The sequence below is a fragment of the Serinus canaria genome, chromosome 3, assembly GCF_022539315.1.
Source record: "Serinus canaria isolate serCan28SL12 chromosome 3, serCan2020, whole genome shotgun sequence".
Lineage (NCBI taxonomy): Eukaryota > Metazoa > Chordata > Aves > Passeriformes > Fringillidae > Serinus > Serinus canaria.
This window is the reverse complement of record NC_066316.1, coordinates 106860501-106886276: the sequence shown is the minus strand read 5'-3', so window position 1 is coordinate 106886276 and position 25776 is coordinate 106860501. Positions and strand designations below refer to the sequence as shown.

Here is a 25776-nt window from a genome sequence, read left to right as displayed (position 1 = left end):
TTCTCTTGGAAAACCAGTCAGGGGGTTCTTTAGTAATAACCACAACATAGAGGTCTTTTACCTCAATGTCTGAAGAGATTTATTATGGGTTTTACTCTTAGATTACTGTTTTCCAAACACCTACCCCAGCCTTACCTACATCATTGTTTGCCCACTAAGATATGCCTGTAAACACATATGCATAAAGGATGTTAAATAATGTAAGAACTTCTTTTTGGCCATATTTATCAGTCTAATTTTGTCCTTACAAGGTTCTTCTCACTTCTACCATATATTAAGATCTCCCTCTCCTCTCCTCTCCTCTCCTCTCCTCTCCTCTCCTCTCCTCTTCCTCTCCTCTCTCCTCTCCTCTCCTCTCCTCTCCTCTCCTCTCCTCTCCTCTCCTCTCCTCCCTCCTCCTCCTCCTCTCCCTCCTCCTCCTCTCCTCTCCTCTCCTCTCCTCTCCTCTCCTCTCCTCTCCTCTCCTCTCCTCTCCTCTCCTCTCCCTCTGCTCCCTCCTCCTCTCCTCTCCTCTCCTCGTCCTCTCCTCTCCTCTCCTCTCTCTCCCTCCTCTCCTCTCCTCTCCTCTCCTCTCCTCTCCTCTCTCCTCCCTCCTCCTCTCCTCGTCCTCCTCTCCTCCCTCCTCTCCTCGTCCTCTCCTTCTCCTCCGTCCTCTCCTCGCTCACCTCTCCTCTCCTCGGCCTCATCCTCTCCTCTCCTCTCCTCTCCTCTCCTCTCCTCTCCTCTCTCTTTCTCTGGGAATATGTCATGTTTTCATACTAATGCTAATAAATTTTATTCTCCTGCCTTGCTGAGTGGTACCTGAATTTGTTTTAATTCTTGTTACAGATACTAAGAATACCCATCTGTTGTAAGTCTGAAAAGAGAAGTTCAGATCCCTCCAAGAGCTCACACATCCAGTACAGTAGAGGGCTACAAAGATCCTTTGGGAAAACATAGAGATGACTGTTATAAGAAGATACAATGTCAGTGTAGAAACATTGGCAAGTCTTAACGAAATATTTAGTAAAGGAAATAAATGGGTTCTTTGTGTCCACAGAGGACTGTCTTTTTTAGGAAAATGGCAAAGTTCTGCTGGGCTTTCTCCCTTCGGCAAGCAGATGACATCCATCCCAGATCCCCAGGGATGAGCCATTATCACTGGCAGAAGGGGTTTATAATTGCATCTTGCTCTTCTCTCCTCCTAAACAACCTTCCAATTGCTTCTTTATTATTATTCACATCAAGGCCTGGCACTGCACAAAAGGCCATGCCCCCCTGCAAGTGCTGACAAAAGTAAAAGTGGAATAGTTGGGAGGGAAAGGCAGGAAGCAGACAACCAAGGTCATCCAAAAGGTCAATGGAGCATACTTTGCAGTCTTCTACATGGCCAGAGCTCTCAGCTGCTGGATGGGAAGGAATGAGCTTCACACCCAAGGAACTTGGTCTCTACACCCCTGGTGAGCTGAAGGTGGAATGTCCCTCAGAGACTGAGAAGGAACTAAGTTCTGAACTGAAGAACAATTGAAAAAGAGCACCCAAACACACATTCTTGCTTTGCTTGGTCTCTGCTGCCTTTCTGCTGTTTGTTTACTTTGGAGTGGCTTATCCTGGTACATGTTAACCCAATTTCATGTTCCTGGTGCAGTCAGGGCTCATAGTCTGGCCTTGCTTTACAGGAGGAGAGTGTTATCTTAATGCTTGGTGTATCAGAGCCAAGGCAGAGACCTTTCCTAATGTACTAAGCAAAGGGAGAAGTGGAGAATTCTCCTAAAAATGCAAGGAAACACTTATTTTCTTGCCAAAACTAAGCAGACAGGCTGCCTGATCACATCCTCAAAAGCTGATATCTGCAGAGACATCTCCCAGCAAAGGCACAGCTCCACCAGCCCATCCAGGTGAGGAGGGTCAGGAGCCTTCCCCAGTGCTGCTGGACAGTATGGAAACACAGTTGGAAGGTTAAATGTCTTTTTTCCTCCAAATTAGATTCCCAGTCTGTGAGCCAGAAGATGCTCCTAAGCTTCAAACATTTTCCACTTGCTTTCATGCTACTGAGCAGCTATTCTGAGCTCAGCCTGCCCCATCCTGTCTTCATCTGCGAGGCTGAGATGAAAACTATCTGCAGCCTCCAGCCTCCCTCTTCTGATCTTCTCCCTGCACATGTTTTCTTATTTTGCTTTGACTTGGTAGCTTTTTCCAGCCACAGAGCACTTCACAAAACCCTGAACCACATGCTTGGATTGGGACAGGTGGTATCACAAATGGGTGCAGAGCCTCACTGCTTCTGAGGAAGCATCTGCTTGTTGGAGTTAGGGCAATCTTACACTCTAAGTGGTTTTACTGAAGGGATAATCAGTCTGAGGATATTATCAGTGCATAGATGCCTGCTCTGATGGAGGTGGGCTCTGGTTTCATATCTTCCCTGTTCCATAGAGGTGTCCCCCTCAGGGACATCTAAGGAGGGATTAATCTTAGAGCAGTCAGAAAGACTCCAAAAATGCCAATGGAGCAAGACATTTAAAAGTACAGCTGTTAATGTGAGAAAAATTGAGAATCTGGCCAGTAGTAAATCTGCAATTAGAGGTTTCAAGATGTTAAGTGAATGCAAGTAATGCTTCAGCTGAAGCAAGAGCAGACTCAACATCCAGCTGATGTGTTTATCACAAATGTGGTAATAGAGATTTCTGGTTTATTGGCTGTTATTTTGCCTAGTATTCATAAATGACTGATACATAATTAATTGAAGGCAATATTACAGGAACCAATCTGCTGACAAAGGTTTCTTTAAACCAGCAGTTGTCATATTTATTTTGATCTCAGACAGGCAAGTTCTCAGTTATTAGCTTTTCTCAGACAAAGTAGCAAATAATCATGAAAAGCAACAAAGAAACAATAAAGATGAAATACCTGAAAAAATGTTTTTATGTTTTTCTTTTTTTCCCTTCCATATAAAAGCTGTGTTCAGAAATAACTTTCATTATTTTTGTTTGGGATTTTTTTTTTTTGGCTTTTTCTGGAACAGGACAGCAAATTTCCTGTGGTTATAGGCGAATCAGGGTCAAAAAGCAATCTCTTCCCTGATATTTCATGGTACACAAGAAGTAATCCTCAGGTAATCAATAATTCTGTTTAAACCAACAAATAAGCTGTGCCTCAGACCACATTCTGACCCTGGAGGCAGGGGCACAATGTGCTCACTTCTAAGAACACCACACACTGTTATCAGCAGTATGGAGCGTATTTACCGAGCCAGAGTGGACTCTTTCCCATGCTGTCTCCCAAGTCAGGCCCAGTCACTGTTCTGGAAGTCTCAGCTGACAAAAACAAAGCTGATATTTGCCAAAACTTGAGATTTAACAGTTTGATGACTGATGCTGAGTGCTCAGTTTGTGCAAGTTAGGGCACAGTCCAGACCCCAAGCAGAAGGGCATCTTTTTTATGTCCTGAACTGAGGAAAGCATGAGCAATGTTCTCCAGGAAGTGTCTCAAAAATCTTCATCAAGACTTCATATATCCGGCTTTGTTTTCCTGCTCTGCCATGGTCTATCTGCATGACCTTGGGCAAGTCACTCTCTGGCTGGGCTGCAGACTGCAGTGAGCAGGCTACTGTGTCCCCAAAGCAACCAGAGCTGGCATTTTCCTTCAGCCTGGTTCATCTGCACTTGCCTACAATGACCCCTAAGTAGCCAGAGTGGATTTTAAACCCATCTCAGGCATTTGAAACCACCCTGCAGTCTGTGCTCTCAATGTGAATGCTGTGTCTCTGCTCCTTCTCTGGTGAGTGGAGAGACCTGCCTTATGGAGGTTTAGGTAAATTAGAAGTATTTAGGGTTGTAAGTTCTTCTAACACTACAGCAAGTAACAGTTAAACAATTATCCTTCCTATCCAGATTTCCTCAGGAAAAGCCAAGCAGTTTCATCAGATTTTGCAGCCCAATAACAGCTGCTTCAAAACTGGAGCAGTTTGCTGAAACCTGCTTGAGTGGTTCCCACAAAGTCCTGTCGGAAACCTGCCAAGAACTCACCCCCTGTCAGCCTTCAGCCAGCCTCACTGGAGAGGTCTGAACTGATTTGGCCTCCATCAGGAGATGAGAAGAGAGACAAAGTGAGAGCTTCTCACAAGGCTTGAGGGAAATAAAAATCTGCAAGATGATTTTGCAGCTCCCAGATGGAGCAGGAGTGGAGTAGCTTAACACTGTCATTATGTCCCACACCAGTTTGACACTTGACCCATGTCAAGCAAACTAAACTGTGATGTAAACTAAACACATATGGGGCACCTTCATGGTTTGTTAATCCCCATATTTTTAGAAGAATTTTGTTTAATTTGAGGCCATTATTAAAAGACCAAAACCTACCAGAAACCAAGCAACATGACCTTTGGGAAAGTGAGGCAACCTAGAAGGTCCTAGTGGATCCTAATGGTGCAGGAAAGTTTAACTGAGAAGAATCCCAGGGGCATGGACCAGTGAATGTGATGAACACTGGCCCACACTGAATAAGAACAGGCAGATTTGGCCCTCTTGTTTGCAGTGCCATGAGGTTTAGCCACAACTTTTCCTTAATGTCACAACTCAGGTGTGAAGAAATACAAAACCTCTCAGATACAGCCACAGGGGTTGCTTCCCTTTGCTGAACATCCAGAAACTCATCTACCCAAATGGGTGCAGCATCCGAGATGTTTCTGTTTAAACACAATGAGACACCTCAGAACAAGAAATACAGGCCTGAGTTTCCACAGCCTTTGCTCAGAGGTGCAAAGAGAGGGAGGTCAGTAAACAACCTGAGAGCCGGGATTAAACCAAGATCTTGCCCATGGTTTGAAGGAGTTCACGAGATGTTGCCCACAACTTCCTAACCCTTGGTAGATGGGACAGCAAAGATGACAGAAATAAACTAGTGAACTATTTTATAGAAAACAGTAATTTAATCCCGGCAGCTGGAGCCAAAGAGACCAGAGAAGGTGAGTCTCTGCAGACATACCATTGGTGAAGACCAGCCCAGGTTCAGGACTGACCACAGATCCATAATAGAGTCCTTAATATATAAGAAGAAGGAAAATTGTGGCAAAGTGTGTTTCTCTTTCTCAGTAAAAGCAGAACCACAGAAATGGGTTGTAATTGCTGGCTTTTCTCCCTAGTGCAGTCACAGGCTTTCGTGGCTTTACCTTCTTTCACTGGCAAGAGGACAAAAAGCTCCCTGCTCTGTCCAGCTTTAAACTGAGTTACTTAAGGGTGTTTAATTCCTCACCCAGAAGATGAAACACAACAACTCATTGGGGCATTGAAGGTGCTGGGATGGTGTTTGGCAGTGCTCAGAGTTAGACTTCTGTGTTTTAGGAAAACCTTTCTCTGTGTGTGAAATATCTGGCAATCCAATGTGTAGCTAATCCAGACCACATTATCTTTCCCTTTGCTTTTATCTTTAAAAAAAGGAGGAGCTGTAGGCAATCTTCTAATGAAAAAAACACATTGCAAGTGACTGCATTCTAGTTTTGATAAGATCAGTTCGGGTTTGTCTAGAGAAGAAAATTAACCTGGATTGAGAGAGTAGGGTGACTATTTCTGTATAAAGCTGCTTTATAACACTGTTAGTCTAGATTATCAGTGTTCCCCACTGAACTACCTTAATTTTAATTCTAAAAATAAACAAAATTTAAAGAATTCACTTTAATTCTCCAGTAACAGGATTGTCTTTGCAGCACACTATTAGATAAAATTTGTTCAGGGATAGTTAATCCAGAATAACTTGTTTTTCTGAGCACTCTTTGCACTCGGGACTTTCCAGCAGTAACAAGGACACCTTTTCATTTCCACACACTCCACTCAGGCAGCCACAACTCTGTACAAAGCAATTACTGTAACATCTACAGCCATGGGACCAAATCCAAGCTGTTCCACCTGGCACTTTTATTGAAGGAAAAAGACAATCAAATAAAATCAATCTATGTCTCTGCTTCAGATTTTGGAACAGGCACTGACTTTATAGGATCTTTTTCTGGTAAATGTACAGTAAGAAAAAATTTGTAACTTCAGGATCTTAGTGCTGGTACTTGCAAGAGAATGTCCCTTATCCCCAAGGAACTCTTTAAAAAAGGGGGAGAGGTAACCCCAGAGATCTCTGGTTTACAAGGAGGAGCATTTACTCATGACTGTGACCTGACTCATGAGTAAATAGTGTCCTAAGGAGTTTGTTACACTTTGTTAAATAAATCCTGCCTCTGGTGCAATGCCCAGGGTAGCATGCAGATGTACTGTAATCCACAAAAACTTCTTTCATGAGCTACCTGCAAACTTTGTACCTTATTTACTCACAGCAGGTTAGTCCTGGCGAGCAGAATTGCTCCAGATGGGAGGGAAAGCAGATGGGCGCTTGTGTGCCAGGGAAATAGTCCTGAGGTAATTTGTGCCAAATTGCTTATTCTTTTAATTGAGAGGACTGAAACTTCTTTCACCTTTCACCTTGTTTCAACTTTGTTGGAAGCCTCTAGCTGCTGGGATCCATCCCAAAACTCCAGCCCATCCATCAGAGACAGAGTTAATAATTTTTACACTGAGAGGAAAAAAAAAAAAATCCCACTTCCCTTCACCTTCTTTGCATGCAGGTAAAGAAGGCAGGACACCTGAAATTGCTTCTGACCCAAACCTCCTGCTGCTCTTACAGTTCTGGCAGGGGCAGGGAGACACAGGACCTCACTGTGCCTTTGAGGAAAGCCTTTCCTGGCCACATTAAAGACAAATTATCCCACTACAGCAGGGAGGCTGGAAAAGGTGATAGTGCAAACCAGCTCTCAACCCCCCACCGACCTCATGTCCCTTTCCCCCCATGAATTGAACCTTCAAGGCATTGCAAGGTCTGCTGGTGCTCAGGCTCTCCTCCGCTCCCTTCTTCTCCTGCTCCGGCAGCAGCGTCCGGTTCCCCACCCTCCCTCCTCGCCCAGAGCAAAGCAAGGCACCAGATTCAGCTGCTTCACGAGGAAAGCCCAGATCACACATATTTCCATAGAGAGAGAGAGAGATATGATTATATTTCTCTTTGCTGTTTAGGACAAGAAATGAAGTGCTGCCTCTTTAATTGGCAAAAGCATGCAGTAAGAGCATACCTTTAATTTAGTGTTGGGATAGCTCACTTGCACCCTGGCTGTTGTCTTATTGGAGAGGGCAGCCTGCCTCAGATCCTCTAGCACTGAAATAATATCATCCAGCACGCATTTCTTATCCTGATTTCTCAACACACACAGATGGGAAAAAGTATAATTATAGCCTTTGTAGTTCACCTTCATTTCCAGCACGGCTCGGTGGATCTGCAGGATCACATCAGCCTGATGCAAAATATTGCCTCCGGGTTTGGAGAGGAGAATCACCCTGCCATACCTCCCCGGGGTGTGCAAGTCCGAATACAGCTGGCTTTTGGATTGATCGAGGGAGAAAAGGCTGCTGGCTAAGCTCCTCTCGATCTTGGCCAGGCTGTGGCTGGGGGCTACCAGGCTCTCCAGGTCAGTGTCAGGCTGGAAGCGGTTGAGCAGGCTGAAGCCGAAGATGATGGTCAGGACTGCGGGCACAGTGAGGAAAAACACCGGATGCCTGCTCACGAATAAGCCCAGCTTGTAGAAAAACGACTGGAGCCCTCTGTGTATCACCTGCCGCAGCATCCTCCACCAGATCCAGCCTGCAGATGCTCCTGGCCGTCTTAGAAAGCACATGTGACATGTGTAGCTCCTTACCCCTTCCTGCCAGTTTCCCTTTCTCTCCCCCTCTCTCTCTACTACTCCTTTAAAAGACTGCAGCAAGTTGCAGCAAGACAGCCAAATATTGATCAATGGGGTGTGTGTGTGCGTGCGGGTGTGTGTGTGTGTGTGTGCCGGAGATGGAAGGGACCGGGCAGGGGAGGGAGGAAAGGGGGGTGGGGGTTCCTTGCCTTTTTTTCCCTCTTTCGCTCCTTTTTTTTTCCCCCCCTGCTCTCCTCCCTCCCCCAAGCAAGGCAGCATCGCCGCCCCCCTTCCCCTCCCTCCCCTCCCGCCCGGTGCCCCCCTTTCTCCGGCGAGGCTCGGGCGCTGCACCGGGAGCGCTGCCGGCTCCGCAGTGCCAGCTCCGCTCCGCGCCCCGCGCAGCCCCGCGTCCGGCCCCGCTGCTCCGGGAGCTGCGGGCAGCGCTGCCTCTTCCCCCTCCGCCCCTTCACACACACACACACACACACGGAATTCACCGGGGCCGGAGGATGATGCTGCATTTTAACGTCCCCCGACCCCTCCGTGCCCCTCCCTCGCTCCCCCTCCCCATCCCCGCCGATTGCCGGAGGAGGGAGAGCTCGGCCCGGAGATTTGGCGATCCGCTTCCTACAGCAGCAGCAGCAGAGGCAGCAGCAGCCGCCGAGCTCCACTCTCGTCCCGCGGTCCCGCGGCTGCAGCATCCCCGCGCCGCACTCCTCTCTCCATCCCCTGGTCCGGCGGCTGCTGCATCTCCGCGCCGCGCTCCGCTCTCATCCCGCTATCCCACCGCATCCCCCCACCGCGCTCCGCTCTCATCCCGCTATCCCACCGCATCCCCTCCGCCTCTCTCCGTTCTCATCCCGCTATCCCACCGCATCCCCTCCGCCACGCTCTGCTCTCATCCCGCTATCCCACCCGCATCCCCCCACCGCGCTCCGCTCTCGGCCCCCGTCCCACCGCAACCCTCGCACTCGTCTTTGCCCCATCCGCGCTGTGGCTCTCGGGGGCGGGGGTACACGCTACACACCGTAAACACTGCTCCAGGCAAAGCTCCCAGACTAAATTCCCCCTTTCCCCCATTTACTGCCTGGGGTCGCTCAGATGGAGATGCCCTATGCTCCTGAGAGGAACAGGGAGACCCCGGGAAATGCTGGACACAAGGGAAGGAAGGGGAGAGGAGCTGCTCCTTTCTGCTGCCCCACACCCTGGCACATCTCCCTCGGCCAGCTGCTCTCTCAGCAGTGACCCAAGAGAGGTAGGACACGGCTCCTGACACTCTACAGCTGAAAAAGAGGTTTTCCAAGCAAAGACACCAGCAGACCATTACATAAGAGGAGGAGAATTCTGCAGCTCCTTTGGACCAAAGGAGAGCAGCAGAGAAATGCATTTGCAGCAGGCGAGCTGCCCACCAACTCTCCAGACAGAAAGCTCTGCTCCTCTGGGAGCCTAAACCAGGACTGGCTGGGTCCAGCCCCAGCAGAGCTGACAGCCCCTTGCAGGGAAGGAAGGAGGAAAGGCAGGCTGGCTTTGCAGGAGCTTTGTACTTAACTTGTAATTCTAAATCACAGAAAAATAATTAAAAAGCAAAATCCAAAATATGCAACTCTATTCTTGGTGTCTCCCCTTTCACCAAATTTCTGCTCCCTTTTAGTGAGTTTTGTGAAGCAGAAATTATTTATCTTGGGATGGGACCAAGGACAGTGCAAAGTCTGAGAGGACAAGGCTCTTCCATAATAAACCCCTACAGAAACAAGAGGGTGAGTGGAAACTGGGGAGCTCAAAAAATGTCAGTTAGCAGCCTCTGTCTCATTCAGTACTAGACAAACATCAGGCTGCACTCAGCTTGAAGTACTTATCAGTGTTTTGGAGAAGAAACAGCGCATTCAGCAGTCCCTTTCATGCTTCTACACCCCTTTTACACATGCTTCTACTGCTACTAGCAGTTGGACTTGATGACCTTTGAGGTCTTTTCCAACTTAATTATCCTATGGCTCTGTGACTCTGCGTGGATGAACAGGACTGGTGGAGAAGGAGCCAAACTGAGATGGCTTTGGAGGGCCTGTGTTATGTTGCAGAGGCAATGATTCAGTTTAGGAGCTAGAAGCCTTTCAGAAGTTTGGAAATAACTGCATTGGTAATGCTGGCTTAATGTTTAGTTATTTGATTGGGTGCTGCAAGTACATCATGGCTTTCAAATTCAGGCTGTTTTTATTTATTGGCCTAGATATAGTTGATCTGCAAATGTGGATTGCAGGTTTTACAGGCAACAAGGAGAGGTCTAAGGTGGGAAGTTCTGCAGAAAAGACCCTGTCAGCCATCTATCTGCACATCTTAAGGTACTGCCTTCCTCAATAACCCCAGGAAATGCTAAGTTTCATTGGTACATATTACAGCTCTTTGTCTATTTTATGATGTACTTATGCCAGGGGTTGAGTACTCCTAGAGAATTAAGTCTAAATGTAAAGGCTTTACTGAGCCTTTGTACTTAAACACAGAAGGGAGATCTTGAGGGAGAAGCCAGAGCCTGATTCCTAATTTCTGCATATGCAGGCTTGTAACAGCCCTTGACAAAGCACTGTGACCATGTCTTAGCTGTGGGTGGCAGAGATACCTGGGTGCTGTGGGCCTGGAGCCTTTGGATCCTTGGCACTTATTGCTCCTGTGACTGAGATAGTGCTGGGAGCTGGTCTGGCAGGGAGAAACCTGGAATCTCTTCTCTTGGTTGCTGTGGCCTTGTCCAGCGGGTCCTTCACACAGCTGAGGAGCTCAGGAGCTTGGCCAGATCATAAAATGACAGAATGGTTTGGGTTCTAAAGGACCTTAAGGAACATCCAGTTCCAACCCCTTGCCATGGGTAGGGACATCTTCCTCTAGATCAGGTTGCTCAAAGTCCCATCCAACCTGGCCTTGAACTTCCAGGGATGGGGATCTACAACATCTCTGAACAACTTGATCCAGTGACTCATCACCCCACAGTAAAGAATTCCTTCCTAATAGCTAATCTAAGCCTGCACCTTTTCAGCTAAAAGCCATTCCCCATTGACCTGTTAGGTTGCAGGCAGCAGTCGAGATGATTCATTACAGGCAGTGACCACAGGAACAGTTCAGGAACCCAGCACAAATTGACTGGACCACCCTGGGACAGGCATGTCTCTCTAGTGCCTGAATAAGATATGGCAAAGGATGATTTTTTACTGCAGCTTCTCGAGGTGTTGAACCACACCAGGACAAGACCAGGACAATCATAGCCAGGATTCTGCAGTGGAGCATTCCAGCATGGCATGGCTGAAACACAGAGCAGACAAAGAGGGGGCAAAGAAAGCTGTGCAGGGACAGGTGGGACTGTGCTGCTTCCTTCTTGAGCAGGAAGGTTAAGAATAGTGACAAAGGGCACTGCCAGCTGGTCCTGCCTGTCCCTGGGAGTACACAGTAACAACATGTATCCAGCATTAGTGCCAGTAAAACTGGCTTAATTTTTAGGTACTTGAATGGGTGCTGAAAGCACATTGTGCCTTTCAAATTCAGGCTGGTTTTAAGCCCAGATACTGCTGACATGAAGGTGCCTGCAAGTGTTACCTCGCAGGTAACGTGGATGATGAAGTGAACAGTGCATTATATTGGTCATCCCAAATGGCAAAATCCATGGAGGATCTAAAAAGTCAGCTTGAAGTATGTCTCAGAAACAAGCAGGGCATCAGCACCTTTTCTGAGAACAGTGCTGGGATATGCTGATATTTATATCCTCCCTGGTGTCATCCAATGAATCCTCTTTAAAATGGAATAACAGACATGTCAGGATGTTAGCTGGGGGAGCTGAGTGATGGTTCACAGAGTCTGGAGCTCAGAGAAATAGCAAAACACAGAGAGAAACTAAAAATGCTCCAAAATATTTGAGAATATTCATCTTGGAAAAGGTGCAGGTCTGTCTGAGGAAAATTATTGAAGTTGCCTATTCCCAGAAAGGAGACAACTTTGGAAACAAATGATCCAGCACAAAGAAAATAATGGGATTAGAGCACAAGGCAAAGTAGACATAGTTTTGGAAAAAGCTTTGGAAAAGAGCAGAAAGTCAAAGCAAACCAAATTTATTTTCAGGGTAACCTAAAGCAAGGAGGACTGGAACAGTCCCTCTGATTCTCTGATGGGGCTGCACTGGTGGACTGTGTTCAGATCAAAGAGCTACTGAGACACAATAGTTTAAATAAGAATTATGAACAGGCTTGAGGGGTTGGCAAAAGTGGTCTGATTAGGTCCTGAAAAAAGGTATATTGGGTGCCCAGGAGCCAGATTGCCATATGGAGATTCAAAAACGGGTTAAGGCACAAAAGTTCCTATTGACATAGTAATTTTAAGTTGTTATGGTTTAATAGCTGGGTGGATATAGTAAAAATTAATGGTATAAAAAGACATTAAATAGTGAAAAAATATTGCAAAGGGATAATTCAGAATAACATTCGAGACAGTGAACATTAGAGCAAGTAAAACATACTTCAGACCAAATAGTTCATGCTCATACACTTTTATGATTTTCTACCTCAAACTGGGAAAGAAAAACTCTTATGTGCTATAGAGTTTAGTTTTAGAAATATGGATCATAAGAAAAAATCCCTTAGGAATCCTGGTTTCAGTTCTAAACTTCATTGAACAGCAGGGCCAGTGCTGCTCAGGGAGAGCAGGGATGGGGGGGACAGAGGAGATTTGTTTATCCTACTGGGGGTGAGAGCAGGGGATAAAGGAGAAAGAACAGGGGTGACCCTTCAGGGAAAATAACTCAAAGCAAATCCTGTGGGTACTGTGGTTGAATTGGCTGTTTTGTTTCTGTGCTATGTGTTTGTCTTGAAAACAGCTGAGAAAACCTGAAGAAGGGGAGGGAATGAAACACTGAGGTGCCTTTTAGGGAGAATGTCAGTCCGTGCAGGAGCAGAAACCTGCACCCATTGGCCCTGGAGATTTTATACAGAAACAACAGACTCTGCTGAATAGTCTGGACAGCCAGGCTGTCAGAAGAGGCACAGAGGCTGTAGTGGTAATAGGTAAAAGCTAAAGAGCCTTTGAATCTCTGGTGTGGGAGGAAACAAGTACTGGATTATGTATTGATATATTTTCAAGTATTTAGATTTATTGTGGAAATTTTATTCCCACAGCTGGGTTTTATTTCCTTAAAGAGCTGCAGAGTGATTGGGGAAGTTGCTAACATCTTGCTCACATAAGAAAAGAATGTCAAGACAGGGTTTCAAAGGGTTAATATTTGTTGAATAAAGGTGACCAATTCTTTCACATATGAAACACATTTTGAAAAATATTGTGTGCAAACACAGTGCTTTTTTCTGCATTGAGATGATTGTTTTGTCCCTCCTACAAATTTAGTTCTGAAATGAAAAACTTGTCGATCCAGCTTTTGGGAGCATGCTTTGAGTAATTTTCCCCCCTTGATTAATTCTGAAAATCTTATTAAATTTGAGGGTTTTAATGACAAATTAGAAGATATCTTGAAAATTTATTAGGAAGATATAGACAGGTTTTTCTGCTGTTTAGATTTTTTTGTAGTTTCAAATCCATCTTGCCATTTTCTAAGCTTATACAGCTAATTCACCCTGTAACCTGATAAAAGCTCTCAGTGTTAGAAAAGAACTGCAAGATCTGTAACAAGTAAGAGCACCATAAAATGCATAATGTAATGTTATGATATTTCTTAAGAGGACTGAAAAATTAAAATGCTGCAGGAATACAGCTTGTGAAGATAGCTGGGAGCAGCAGGCAGTTAAGTAATATGTTCTGTGTGGGTGGGAGGTTAAGTTGTGGCTTTGTTTTCTTTTATTAGAGAGAAAATATTGATTCATCTGGAGAAAATGGAAATGACTGAGGAAGCTCCCTCATAGGAGTGAAAAAATCAAATGAATGCATTCCCACGTGTGTTCCTTATCACTTCTGCAACAATTAAACCCCATCTTTTCAGCTCTTGCTGCTGTGCTTCCTACTATCATAAAAGGCAAACAATGAATATTCATTTCTTCTGTCACCATATGACTTGATTCTCATGTCTCTGCCTATTTGGAAAAGTACTTTGAAGACAAAAGTGTCTGCTACAACCCATCCCTAGATGGAGATCTGTGGCTCTGTCAATTACTCCTGCTCCCCACATCCTCTGTGAGGGCTTTACACAGACACCAAATCTGTGCTGTGAGTTGTCAAACCTGCTGGGGAAAGTACTGCAATGTATTTTTAATGCTGTGGATCCAGAGGAAGGTGAAATCCTCTCCTAAGCACAGGAATCCCAGTAAGAAAATAGATGGATTTAATTCTTGGTCTGACATGTTGGATGCTTGCCTTGAGCTATTTCACCTCCTTATGGAGGATGGAGGGCAGTGCTGTCCTTAGCCCAGATCAGAGGGTGATGTCCTGATCACAGCACTGTTATTTTCTGTTTGCAACAGTGGATCAGGATTGAAAGGCAATACCACAGCTCTTCTAGAAGAGATCACCTTCATAGAACATCCTCCTAAGAGGCCTCTTGCTTCTCCTTTATTGCAGCTGCCTCTGCTAATTCTGTCCTCTCAGTCTGCTGTTTGGAGGTGGCCTGAGGTGGCCTTTGCTGTGAACCCTGTGAGGACAGAGATGAGTGTGGTGAGAGAAACTGATGAGGAGGAGCAAAGAGCAGCCAGATCCAGGACTTTTCTCCTTTAGACTGACATGAAATCAAGAGATATGCAATAACTCAACTTGTGATATTGTCAGCTATTAGACATCATGAGGTTTCACTAAGAGGTAAAAAAGAATACGGAAACTAATTAACTTATTACCTAGGAAAGGAGGCTGAAGTTAAAGTACTTTATTACTCCTAAAAGCTGCATTGCTTTAAGATATTTATAACAGGGAGCCAGAGAAATTGTTTAATGAATAGCAAACCTACATGGTCATGAGTCCGTGCAAAATGTATCAGCACAGCTTCTTTCTTTCTGTCTTTTACAGAGTAATGCATCATTTGAAAAAAACCCAGATCAACAAACCCATACCAAAACCAAAAATACTAAACAACGCCAAAACTAACAAAGAGCAAACAAATAAACAATCCAAAAGCAACAACAACAACAAACAAAACCCCAGGAACACAAACAGGAAAAGAAGAAAGCAATCAAAAAACCAACCCACACCCAGTGTGACTGTGGTTGCAGGAGCGTGAAGCATTTGAAAGCTGCCTGCAGGGAATATGGTCTTGTTCCTGCCTTTGCCACATTGTTCCCATAGAGTTGTACTGAAAAGGCTCTGATCCACTAGGGCACTAAATGTTCTGTTAGCTTTGGACATCAGGACACATTTTTGTGAACCACTGAATGCTCCCAGTCACAGTTGTGTTGAGCTGTGGGTACAACTCCCCTAGTAAACCAAGTGCCAGGGTCCAGTTTCTAACTCTGGGTCCAGCTGGCACAGCCCGTGAGTGTCTATAGCCATGAAATATCCCTGTCTCTGGAACAGGGTAGCTGCATCCAAACCAACCACTTGGAATGGTCCCTGGATGGTGCTGGATCCTGAGCCACTCTCAGGAATGCATTGGGAAAGTGTTGGTTGTTTCAGGCCAGAATAATTCCAGGCACCATTCTAAAACTGAAGAATAGACATGATTTCATTCCAGTGCTTGGGAATGTTCCCTGGCAGTGTTAAATCTACTGACAGAGGTAATTATAGGATGGGATCTGCCTAATCAAATGTCGATGCCAGCATCTGGGAGAGTTGTCTGGGTCTGCCCCCCACAATGTACAGTCAGTGACAAGAAGCACTTGGCCATAATTTGTCTCATCCTGTGAGATCTACTTTTCACTAAGTGAATGTCTAACCACAGTCACGAGGATTGCTTCATAAAAGCTGTATGAGATTACACCAGTACAGACAACACAGAAATAATATCCCAAAAGCAGGTATTGAGGACAATGCTAGGAGCAAAATGGAGCAAAAATCTGTGACAGAAGAGTGATTCAGTCTTGAACTCACAAACAATCCCTGAACGACCTTTTCCCATATTTTATTAAACTTCTATCCTCTTATGCTTCCTCAGCTTGTATCTTCTGAGGCTTTCACAGATGTGACTAAGCCTGTGTATATGTGAATATATGGGGACCTGATTCTGTTTGCAGGTCCCTTGGCAGCAATGTAAGAGCATAGTAACAATTTGCATTTATACACTTCCTCCACCTGATAGCCTCAAAGTGCTTTACAAATACTGATTGGTTATATTTTACATTATTCCTGTGGGATAGCTATAAAATAGAAAAATAGAAGAGTGGATTATGAATGACTGGAACTAAGACATAGGTAAAGAGAAAAGAAAAGCAGAGTGTTAGAAAAAGGAAAGACTGTTATTTCTTCATAAAACCAGGAACTGTGATTTTGTCTCCACTTACACCAGCTGGAAATTCAATTTTCATGCCCTAAATTCCTGGCAAAGCAAGAATTTAATTCAGGTCATATTTTGTCCTTAATGAAAACTCTGGATGCACTTAACTCTTGACACACCACATGCTCTACAGAGAGTAAAGGTGATTCCCGTGCATGGTATCGGGTTTTTGTTGCACTGGACTAATTTACTGAATTTAAAAGCAAGAAAGGCTGAGTGAATGATACAGATTTCCCTGTCAGTTGGGACTGTAAATTTATATAGGCCAAGTGATCCAGGGGGACATGATCCAGTTTATCTGACTCAGGGTCAAACTCCTCCCAAAAGAGGAGCTGAAATTCCTGAAAGGGTCGGTGGAGAGAGGGTGCTCTGGAGGCCTCCAAGGAGAAATCTTTCCTGCCTAGATTCAATCACCTAAATAAAATAAAGTGGATTGTTACAAGGGTTTCAAGTCACCTGTCATCACATCTTGCCTGGGAACTTAGGTGCTTACTGTAGGGCTGCTCTGACAGGAGCCAAAAATACCAAAATGTTGGTTAGAGAGACAACCCAGGAAAACTGGATCCCTCCTAAGGAAAAGATATGTAAGAACAATTAAAGAGTCATTAAGACTGAAAAAACCACTAAGATCATTGAGTCCAGCCAATGGCAATTGCAACCAGCCTTCCAGAAACACGGGATAGCACCAGACCAAGCAAGATCCTGTGCAGAACCCTACTAAGAGCATCTTCTCTCCATCAGTTTCCCATCTTGACAAATCCTCTTGCAGGTTTGTGCATTACCCTCTTCTTAATCTCCTATGATTTGCCTTATAAATATGATGTGCAGCCAATTTTTTAATCTAAATGTTATGCAGCAAAACGTCAAACATCAGACTGAACTCTAAATAGATTACAGCTTTGTTATTACCTTAATTAGCTACCCTTGGAAAATCATCAAAAATTTAAATTGTATTTGTTTTGTGAGATGTTTTCTGTAAAATATTGGTGACTAGTATTAATTAATTACATTCCCTCTTACTTATTTAGACTTCATTAATTTTGCCTTCCCTCCCCCCTCCCCCAATGAGTTCAGTTATTGATGCTGCTGTGGCTTTCCCAGGAGATATTATTTGTTGTTTATTATTGACACATATTATTGACAAGGCTTCCCACCCTTTGGAACGTCCCCTGGATTCTGTGTTTTGGAAAGCATTCCTCTAGAAACTCTTGGGCACTCAAGATACTTTGGCCTGTATGTAAATTTTCCTGTATTTTACAGAGCCTCTCTTTTTTTTTGTGATTGTGTTCAGTAACTGTGTCAGAGGTGTAATTTCAGACAGCTTTGATGGGAGGAATGGAAGGAATACAGAGGAAAGGAGAGAGGTAGCAACTGCAGAATTAAAAAGCCCCAGTTCCAAATGAACCTGTTAACCTTGAAATGTCAGAATTAGTGCAGAACAGGGAGATCATCAGGCAATTCTGACCTGACACAAACCTCACCTATTCCTTGAAAGTTTGACACTGTCACTGCAGCCTCCCCCATTACACAAATGAATCCCCCTCTGCTTTCGCCCCTCCTTCTCCACTTCCATTTAGTGGTTCTCTAAAATTGTCTCCTTTAAGCAATTTCTTCTGCCTTTGATGGATCCTAACCCTCACCAAAGACCTCAGGTGTGTGATGGTTTAGGTCATTCCATGAGGGAATGAACACTGTGCTACATCACGTTAATTAACTTTTTTTTAGACTGGATCCTCTTGACTCTTCATCAGGGTATTATAAATATTTGATAACATTTTTGCTGCTATTTTCAACAAGAGGTTGAGGTGTGATCAAATCACATGGCTAAAAAAGTGATGCCAGAAGCAGAGGAATGCAAATTAAAGCAGAACAAAAGTAGAAGAGGTTCTGAGAACACTTTGATGAATTTAAATTGGATTCCCAGATAGCAAATCAAAAAATATCTTGGAATTTTGGTCTGGTATCTGTGAACTCCAAGATGTCATGGAGGTCTCATAAGATAGGATAAAGCAAATAAAGTAAAGGTTTTTAAAAAGAAAAAGGAGGAACAGTAAGCCAAATGCCACTGACCAGTCAACCAGAGGTAATGGAACAATAGCTATCTGAAAGCTCACAGAAGGAAATGAGCAGAAATGTGGTTTTGTAAAGAAAAAAAAGGGTCAGTTGCTTCTGCAGCAGGCTTCAATACATGTAAAAGCAGTTGCTAACTATTAGAATATAGGGTGGTGCTAATATTGTCTAATGCCATTTTATCATAAATAACAAACTAGAGAAAGATGGTCATGATAATTCTAAAGTAAATGGATGGAAAACTGGTTGGAAAATGACTGTCTGAAAGTACTTATCATGCATGGGCTCATTTTCCAAATGGATGTACTGTGGCAGATTTGTCAAGACTCTTCTTTGGTCTAGTATAGCCAAGTAGTTTGAATTATGATTATGATCAAATAGGGAGAATGAGTTTTCACTTCACCACAACTTGAGCATGTTTCAAAAACGAAACTAGGGTATTTTCCAAAACAGTCCAACATCATATGGAATGTGTCTCCAAGTCATGTCACTTAATCCTGTTGCTTACACCTTAAGGCCTGATTTGGTTTAACATCAGTGTTGCTGGAAGTTATAAAGAGATGAACCAGAAACAGACTTGATTTCAGCAAGTGTGGTCCAGATTTGAGATTTTAATTCTGAGTGAGCAGCTCGAGGATAAGTTGCTGTTTGAAAGATCCTGCCTTGGTGCTGTGTTATAGTGTACTCTAAACTTTGATTTCTATTTTTGTACTGAAAAGGTCACCTCTGCTTTATTTGTTGAAGGACCATTTCCATTGCTTCTTCATGAGAAGCCATAAGGACACAAGATAAGTCAGGGTTGGTATAATGTGACTGTCATCTTCTACTCCCATCCCAAAGGGGCCATAAATAATCACAGCCTCTGCACTTTCCCTGAGCTGTAGAGAACTCTGTCATTGCAATCCTCTTTCTGTCTCCCTTGCAGAATCCTGTCTGCATGACAGCAAGTTTCAGGAATCAGTGCCCACTTCTCTCATGCCATTTATCCAAGAAACAGCCTCAAAATGCATCAGACAGACTTCACAACAAGCAAGTTCTGTCATGAGATGTCATACCTCAACAAACCATGAATTGATGCCTCAGTAAATAATCTTCCTCTGATGTTCTTTGCTGAGTTTAATTATTGGATTTGACTTCAATATTCTTTTATCATCAGCAGGAAAACAATTGCCTGAGCAACTTGTTGCAGCAGAAACCTCATGATTTGCTATCAATGGCTTTTAATTAAATTACAATAAAAGATAAACAAAATTTTTCACAAGCAAATTTACCTCTGTTCAAATATTTCTGTTTCTATCTCCCACGAAATTAAGTATCTCTGGTGAATTGGTCAATGAAACCCATGAAGAACCTCTTTTATCTTTGCTGAGCTGATTTCAGTGACACACTCTCCCATGGGGAGGGATTATGGAGTAGAATTTCAGTAAACTAATTGCACAGAGCTCTGCTATAAGTCAACCTGATTGCCCTGTCTTTTTTTGTAAATGGCTATGTCTTGCCAAGAGGAGATGAATTAATTTGTCTTTGAGGAATGCCATGCCAAGATCATGAAGCACTTTGGATATTAGGACCAAGTTACTGAATTTGATGTGATACTCTGAGAATCACAGAATTATCACAGAACCATGAAAGGTTTAGGTTGGAAGTGGCCTTAAAGATCATCCAGTTCCACCTTCCTGCCATGGGCAGGGACACCTTCCACTCTCCCAGGCTTCTTCAAGCCCTGTTCAGCCTGGGCTTGAGCACTCCCAGGGATGAGGCATCCCCAGCTTCCCTGGGCAGCCTGTGCTGTGTCTCACCACCAAAATCACACTCCTCCTTCCCAAGGGTTTGTCCCTAATCCAGAACCATCTCCCCTTTGCAAACTTCTCAGTTCTTCATGCTTTACCTAATTTCTATCTTCTTGGAACAGCACTGGTCCCTCTGAGGATATTCCTTGCAGAAAATGTATGCAAAAGCAATGAACAAAGGGGACACAATGATCTTTTTCAACTACATGGAAAGCAGATATAAAAAAAAGAATTAGTGTGTTTGGAAGACCTTGCTGACTGGGATAACATAAAACTTCTTTAAGCAGGTTGTTGGACATTGCACCAAGACCTTCTAACACAGAACAGGCAAGTGCTGGCACCAACCACGTGGAGAAGGGGCCCAACCTCCATCAGCAGAAGGTTTTAGGAGCCTGCTATGACATTCCTAATATTCCTTGTCTTCAACTGTGGATGCAAAACTCTTCAGCTTTGGAGCAGATCATATTTCTCCAAACTTATCCTCCTCAGAGATGAAAAAAGGGAAAGCGTGGACGGTGAGTTTTTTTCCCGAAAGCACAAAGAGAAAGGAATAAATACTTTTAACATATCTATCTGTCTGTCTATCTATCTATCTATCTATCTATCTATCTATCTATCTATCTATCTATCTATCTATCTATCTATCTATTCTTATGTTCACCTTCAGTGGTTGGTAGAATCTGGGACATACTTTTGCAAATATTGGATATTTTTTATCTGTATGCATTTACATAACAAAATATACAGAATAACACAGAATATCCTTGTTTGGGTTCTCTGGGTATTTTTGTGTCTGTTTTGCTGAAAAAAGTGTGAATGATAGATTTTCTTTTTTCTAAAGATGTAATTAACTTCCCCTCCCTCTACATAATAGGTGCCAAATTACTCACACATGAATCCAGGAATTTAATTAAAGTACAGAAACCAAGGGTTTTAAAAATCATTTTTATTAGTTAAATAAAATTATCTTCTATGTCCTAGATGCATAAGCAGGGTTGGAGAGCTTTTAATGACATGATTTGCATCTGTGATGAAGCTAAACTTTAATATGTACAAATAAATTGAACAGATAATTTTAGAACTCCATAAGATTCTATCACAGCATCACCATAACAAATGTCATCCTTCCAGACAGAAATAAAGAATTTCCCACTTTTTTGATTCCTAAATTCCAACTTCCTGCTACTTGCTCAGTGCTTTTCACAGTTTAAACGATTTCACATTTTTATAACTTTGGTAAGAACCCTAAACTTCTTGAAATTAGTTTAAATTATTTATATAAGTGGAAGTAATAATATATCAGTCCCAACTTATTTTAAGTGGATTAACAGACGTGTCAGAATTTAAAATTAAATATTAAGGACTGTTAATGTTGAAATAAAAACATAATTGAAAATCCCATCATTTCATCTGATATCATTAACTTTCATAATTTTATCACCTATTCATTTTTCCTCTGATTTTAGTTTGCAGAGTGTGTTTTGTCTTGCAGTATTAAAATAATACATGATAGGAAGTCATGAAATTCATTTATGGGATGGGCTACAGCTCACATAACTTTGGCTGTTAAAAATATGTGCCTAGTCTTACCAGTTTAGGTAGGTCCCTTAATAATCATCAAAAAGACATCTTCAACCGAGAGGGTTCATCTTAGGCTTTTAACTCTTTTTAGGTGGGGAGGAAGCAGCCTTTGGATGTGACTCTCTGCCCCCAGTTACTATTGATGGCTCCTTGACGGTTTGTTTAGACCAGACCCCTGACCTTCAGATCAGAGAATCACAGAGTGGTTTGGGCTGGAAAGGACCTTAGAGCTCACCTCATTCCACCCCCTGCCATGGGCAGAGACAGCTTCCACTATCCCAGGTTGCTCCAAGCCCCATCCAACCTGGTCTTGCACACTTCCAGGGATCCAGAGGCAGCCACAGCTTCACTGGGCACCCTGCCATCCTCTACAGTAAAAGGTTTTTTCTAAAATCTAATCTAAACCTGCCGTCTATGCTTAAAGCTCTTCCCTCTTGTCCTGTCACTACGTGCCTGTGTAAAGGTGGTTGAATCAGGTGAGAGGACCTCACTCTTAGAGAGTGTAAGTGTCACTCGTGCTGCCAGGTGCCATCATTCATCCAGGCTGTTTACCAAAGACATCACTCCCTGCAACTGGGAAGAAAAACCCAGTCAGGAAGGACACAGAAGGGTCCCCATGGGCAGAAATTATGGAATGTTTCAGTAAATCTGTTCCCTTTCTGTATCAATGTTAATTAACAAGGCTCTGTGGACAGATGCTATTAAGAGTCACAGCAAGCACAAAGAACTGCATCCATCTACTATGAGATAATCCTGAAACAGCCTTATCATGACCCTCCTCCCTTTCCCTTGGTGCCCAGATTCACCTTGCCTCTGGAAGTGCTGTTTTCAAATACTGATCCTTGGATGTTCTGTCATTCCTAGCCAATACATGTGCTGAAGTCCAGACTGCTGTCCATGGAATATAAGGGCTTATGTCCAGATCACTACTCTGTGGAGGGATTTTGTCTTGGATGTTTTTCTGTCAGCCATAAAGAAAGAAGGAGAGTAAAAAAAGCTTAACACAGTGCCCTTCCCCCAAGAGAAGGTGGAACAATCTCAGGAAAACCAGTGAAGGAAAAGAAAGGGACCAGGGTGAAGTCTGAAGGTTAATATTGTGCCCTTGGTATTCTCTGCACAGGAAAACTGCCAAGAGCTCCCTTAGTCATGCTGCTTTTTTTTTCTGGAGGCCTTTTGACTTTACTTAGATGGTGAATGGAAAGCTGCACACAAAATAAATAATGTTTGTGAGATCAAATGTCACCCCAGCATTCTTCTCGCATGATGGTCTTTACTTCAGTGTATTTTCCATTGGAAACACCCTTTTCACCCCATTTCAGGTACTCCTGCTTGCTTGCCTTTATATTCACTCTCCAGACCCACGCTGCCATGGCTTGTTCATGACACCCTGCCCACTACAGCAGCCCTGAGTTTTGTTATAGGCAGCAGCAAATAAAAGTACAACCAGCTCCTCTTCTACTTCCTTTTTTTATTCAGCAACAGACTGTGCCATCTTTTGGGGCACAGATTGTTTTTACCAGTACCATACTTATTGATTAATAATAATAAAAAAATAATAGTAATGTAGTAACTATTTAATTGGTAAACACCAATATAAAATATTAATACACAGATAATTAAAAATTGACAAATTTTTAGCGTAACCATCAATAAAAACAACAACAAAAATGAGTAAAGAGTGCAAAATGCTCATCTGAAGGAACATATGTCAAAAAAATTCTTTACTATGAGCGTGGTGAAGCACTGGCACAGGTTGCCCAGAGTTGTGGGTGCCCCATCCCTGGAAGTGTCCAAGGCCAGGTTGGATATTGCTTGGAGCAACCTGGTCCAGTGGAAGGTTTCCTGCCACCAGGGGATTTGGAATTTTAAGGTCTCTTCCAACTGAGAGCATTCTGTGATTTCTGTGATTCTATGATAAAAGATGACTTTGGGTTTCCTCAATCCACATCTATTTTCAATATGGACATAAGTGGAGATACTCACTATCCACTTCTAGAAGCTCAGGGTGATCATACCCACATAAACACATCCTGTTTGACTCTGCCCACAACCCTCATCGACCCCCTCTAAAGACCATTTAATGCTCATCTCTGCCAAGCTGATTCAGCTGCCAGCAGTGTGACAGGGGGACAGATGTTTTCTCCTTGTTTCCCCTCTATGTGCCTATTGTATTCACGTTCCCCCCCCGACAGAGGAAGGAACAATGAATCTGACTCCATGTTCTCAGAAGGCTAATTTATTATTTTATGATACTGTACAATATTAAAGAATACTAAACCATACTATATTAAAGAATGCAGAAAGGATACTTACAGAAGGCTAAAAAGATAATAATGAAAACTCATAACTCTCTCCAGAACCCCAACACAGCTTTATCCTGATTGGCCAAAGAGTAAAAACAACTCACAGCAGAAACCAATGAAACAATCACCTGTGGGCAAACAATCTCCAAACACATTCCACATGAGCAAAACAGAGGAGAAGCAAATGAGATAATTATTGTTTTAATTTTCCTCTGAGGCTTCTCAGCTTCCCAGGAGAAAAATCCCGGGTAAAGGGACTTTTCCAGAAAATGTGAATGCCACATGTGCCCCCCTTCACTGGAATGAAAATTAACAGGACTAAAAGTTATTGAGACATACAAGACTGAAACACAAACACCCCTGGAAGGGATGGGGGGATTCCTGTCTGACTGAAGCTCACGTGTCAGTGAAACAGAGCAAGGCAGCTGATCAAAATATGTAAGTTGAAGTAAACCAAAGTCTTATTGGAGACTTCAGGCTGAACCAGCTTGTGATTGGCCTGCAGGACACCTTGTTTCTTACTTTTCTTTATTCATTTACAGTAACAGAAATAAAGAAATCGAAACAGGAGGGTCTGACAGGATAATAGGCTTGTGATGTTCTGAAAATAAACATCTACCTCCGTTTGACATTTATTATCCATAAACTGCTTGGCTTCTTTTTGGCAGTTTTATTGTGCCAGGAGACCATTATCCTGTCACAGCACTGTATTGCACTGACATTATCCCTTAGGCAAATTTTGGTACTGAATTTACAGTTCTGTGGGTATTCCCAGCCTCACACCACCACAGGCTCCAAACAAAGTAGGGCAGGTCTTAGAGCACACAGGTGATGGGGCTGCAGCAAGGTTCATGGATGGATCAGAGTGGGTAAAGAAGTGGGAAAAGTCCTGGCAGTTGGAAGGACAGGGGATCTATTTCCTCCTTTGCTCTGGAGCATGTCCTCCTACATGCATGAAGGGCATGGAGCAAGATGTCACTGCAGAATTACAGCCTCTCTGTGGATGCTAATAATTCATCTGCTGTGCCAGGGAACAAATAAGAGAGCAACCTGGTAGTACCAGGTATCTTATGGGGAATTATCACCCTAACCACGTGCCCAGTAATGAAATTTTAAAATAGAATGTAAACAGAGCACGCTGTTAATTTGCATCAATTTACTTCTTCATGAAGACACAAGGTTCTGGGATTGGTCAGATATGGTTCCTCAAAAAACTGACCCAGTGCAACAGGCAAATTATATTCATTCTTGCCACAATGTTTTGTAGTGTTTCCGATAAAAAAAAAAAAAAAAAAAAAAAAAAAAAAAAAAAAAAAGAAGAAAAAAAATAAAGCCTTTATCAAGCTTTTCTTAAATTGTGGATCTTGTGAAAAGTCACTGTCTATAGTTTGCTAATGACTCAAGAAATATGTTCTCCCTGGAAGAAACTACAAAGATTTTCCAGTATCTCAAGGGTGTACAGTTTTAGAAGAATTGATAATTTCTCTATCCAGAGACCCCTGAAGACCATACCTTTCATTAGCCTAACTGATGCTTTCTCCTGTTGTAATAAGCAGGAATCCATGAAAAGCAGAGACCACAGCTATTTGTAGCCAATTAATAACATTCACAGACTCAGTTCCCAGGGTAGAACGCTGATAAATTTTTGGGTGCTGAGTACATGTAGCAGCATTTTGACCATCTAGTTCAATTTCATTTATAAAATGCATGGCAGTGTCTATACAGAAATTCCTTCCTTCTTCATCATCTGACATCAACATTTGCAAAGCTGCTCCTTCTCCAGTTTGACCACCTGCATTTATGTTTTACCTTCAGTCTAAATTTCCTGCTTCTGTAACCCCTCATAGAGGCTTCCTGTGAGCTTTCACCCAGGGAACATTAGCTCTGCCTTTAGGATTTAGAAGGTAACATTTTTGGTTTTAACAAGAAGACTTCCCTTCCCACTGAGGGACTGAA

The 25776-nt window shown here is 43.2% G+C and overlaps 1 protein-coding gene across 2 annotated transcripts in view; it reads right to left on the bottom strand.

The window, feature by feature from the left end:
- The window catches only part of PTCHD4 (patched domain containing 4), an 80378-nt gene extending 72697 nt beyond the window's left edge, over positions 1-7681 (bottom strand). Inside the window, exon 1 of one of the 2 annotated variants that reach the window (XM_030236068.2) lies at positions 7082-7681. In XM_030236068.2, coding sequence (XP_030091928.1) covers positions 7082-7681 — 600 coding nt within the window. The remainder of the gene's footprint in view (positions 1-7081) is intronic. The other variant, XM_018921471.3, reaches the window with a different exon arrangement.
- Positions 7682-25776: the final 18095 nt, after the last annotated feature.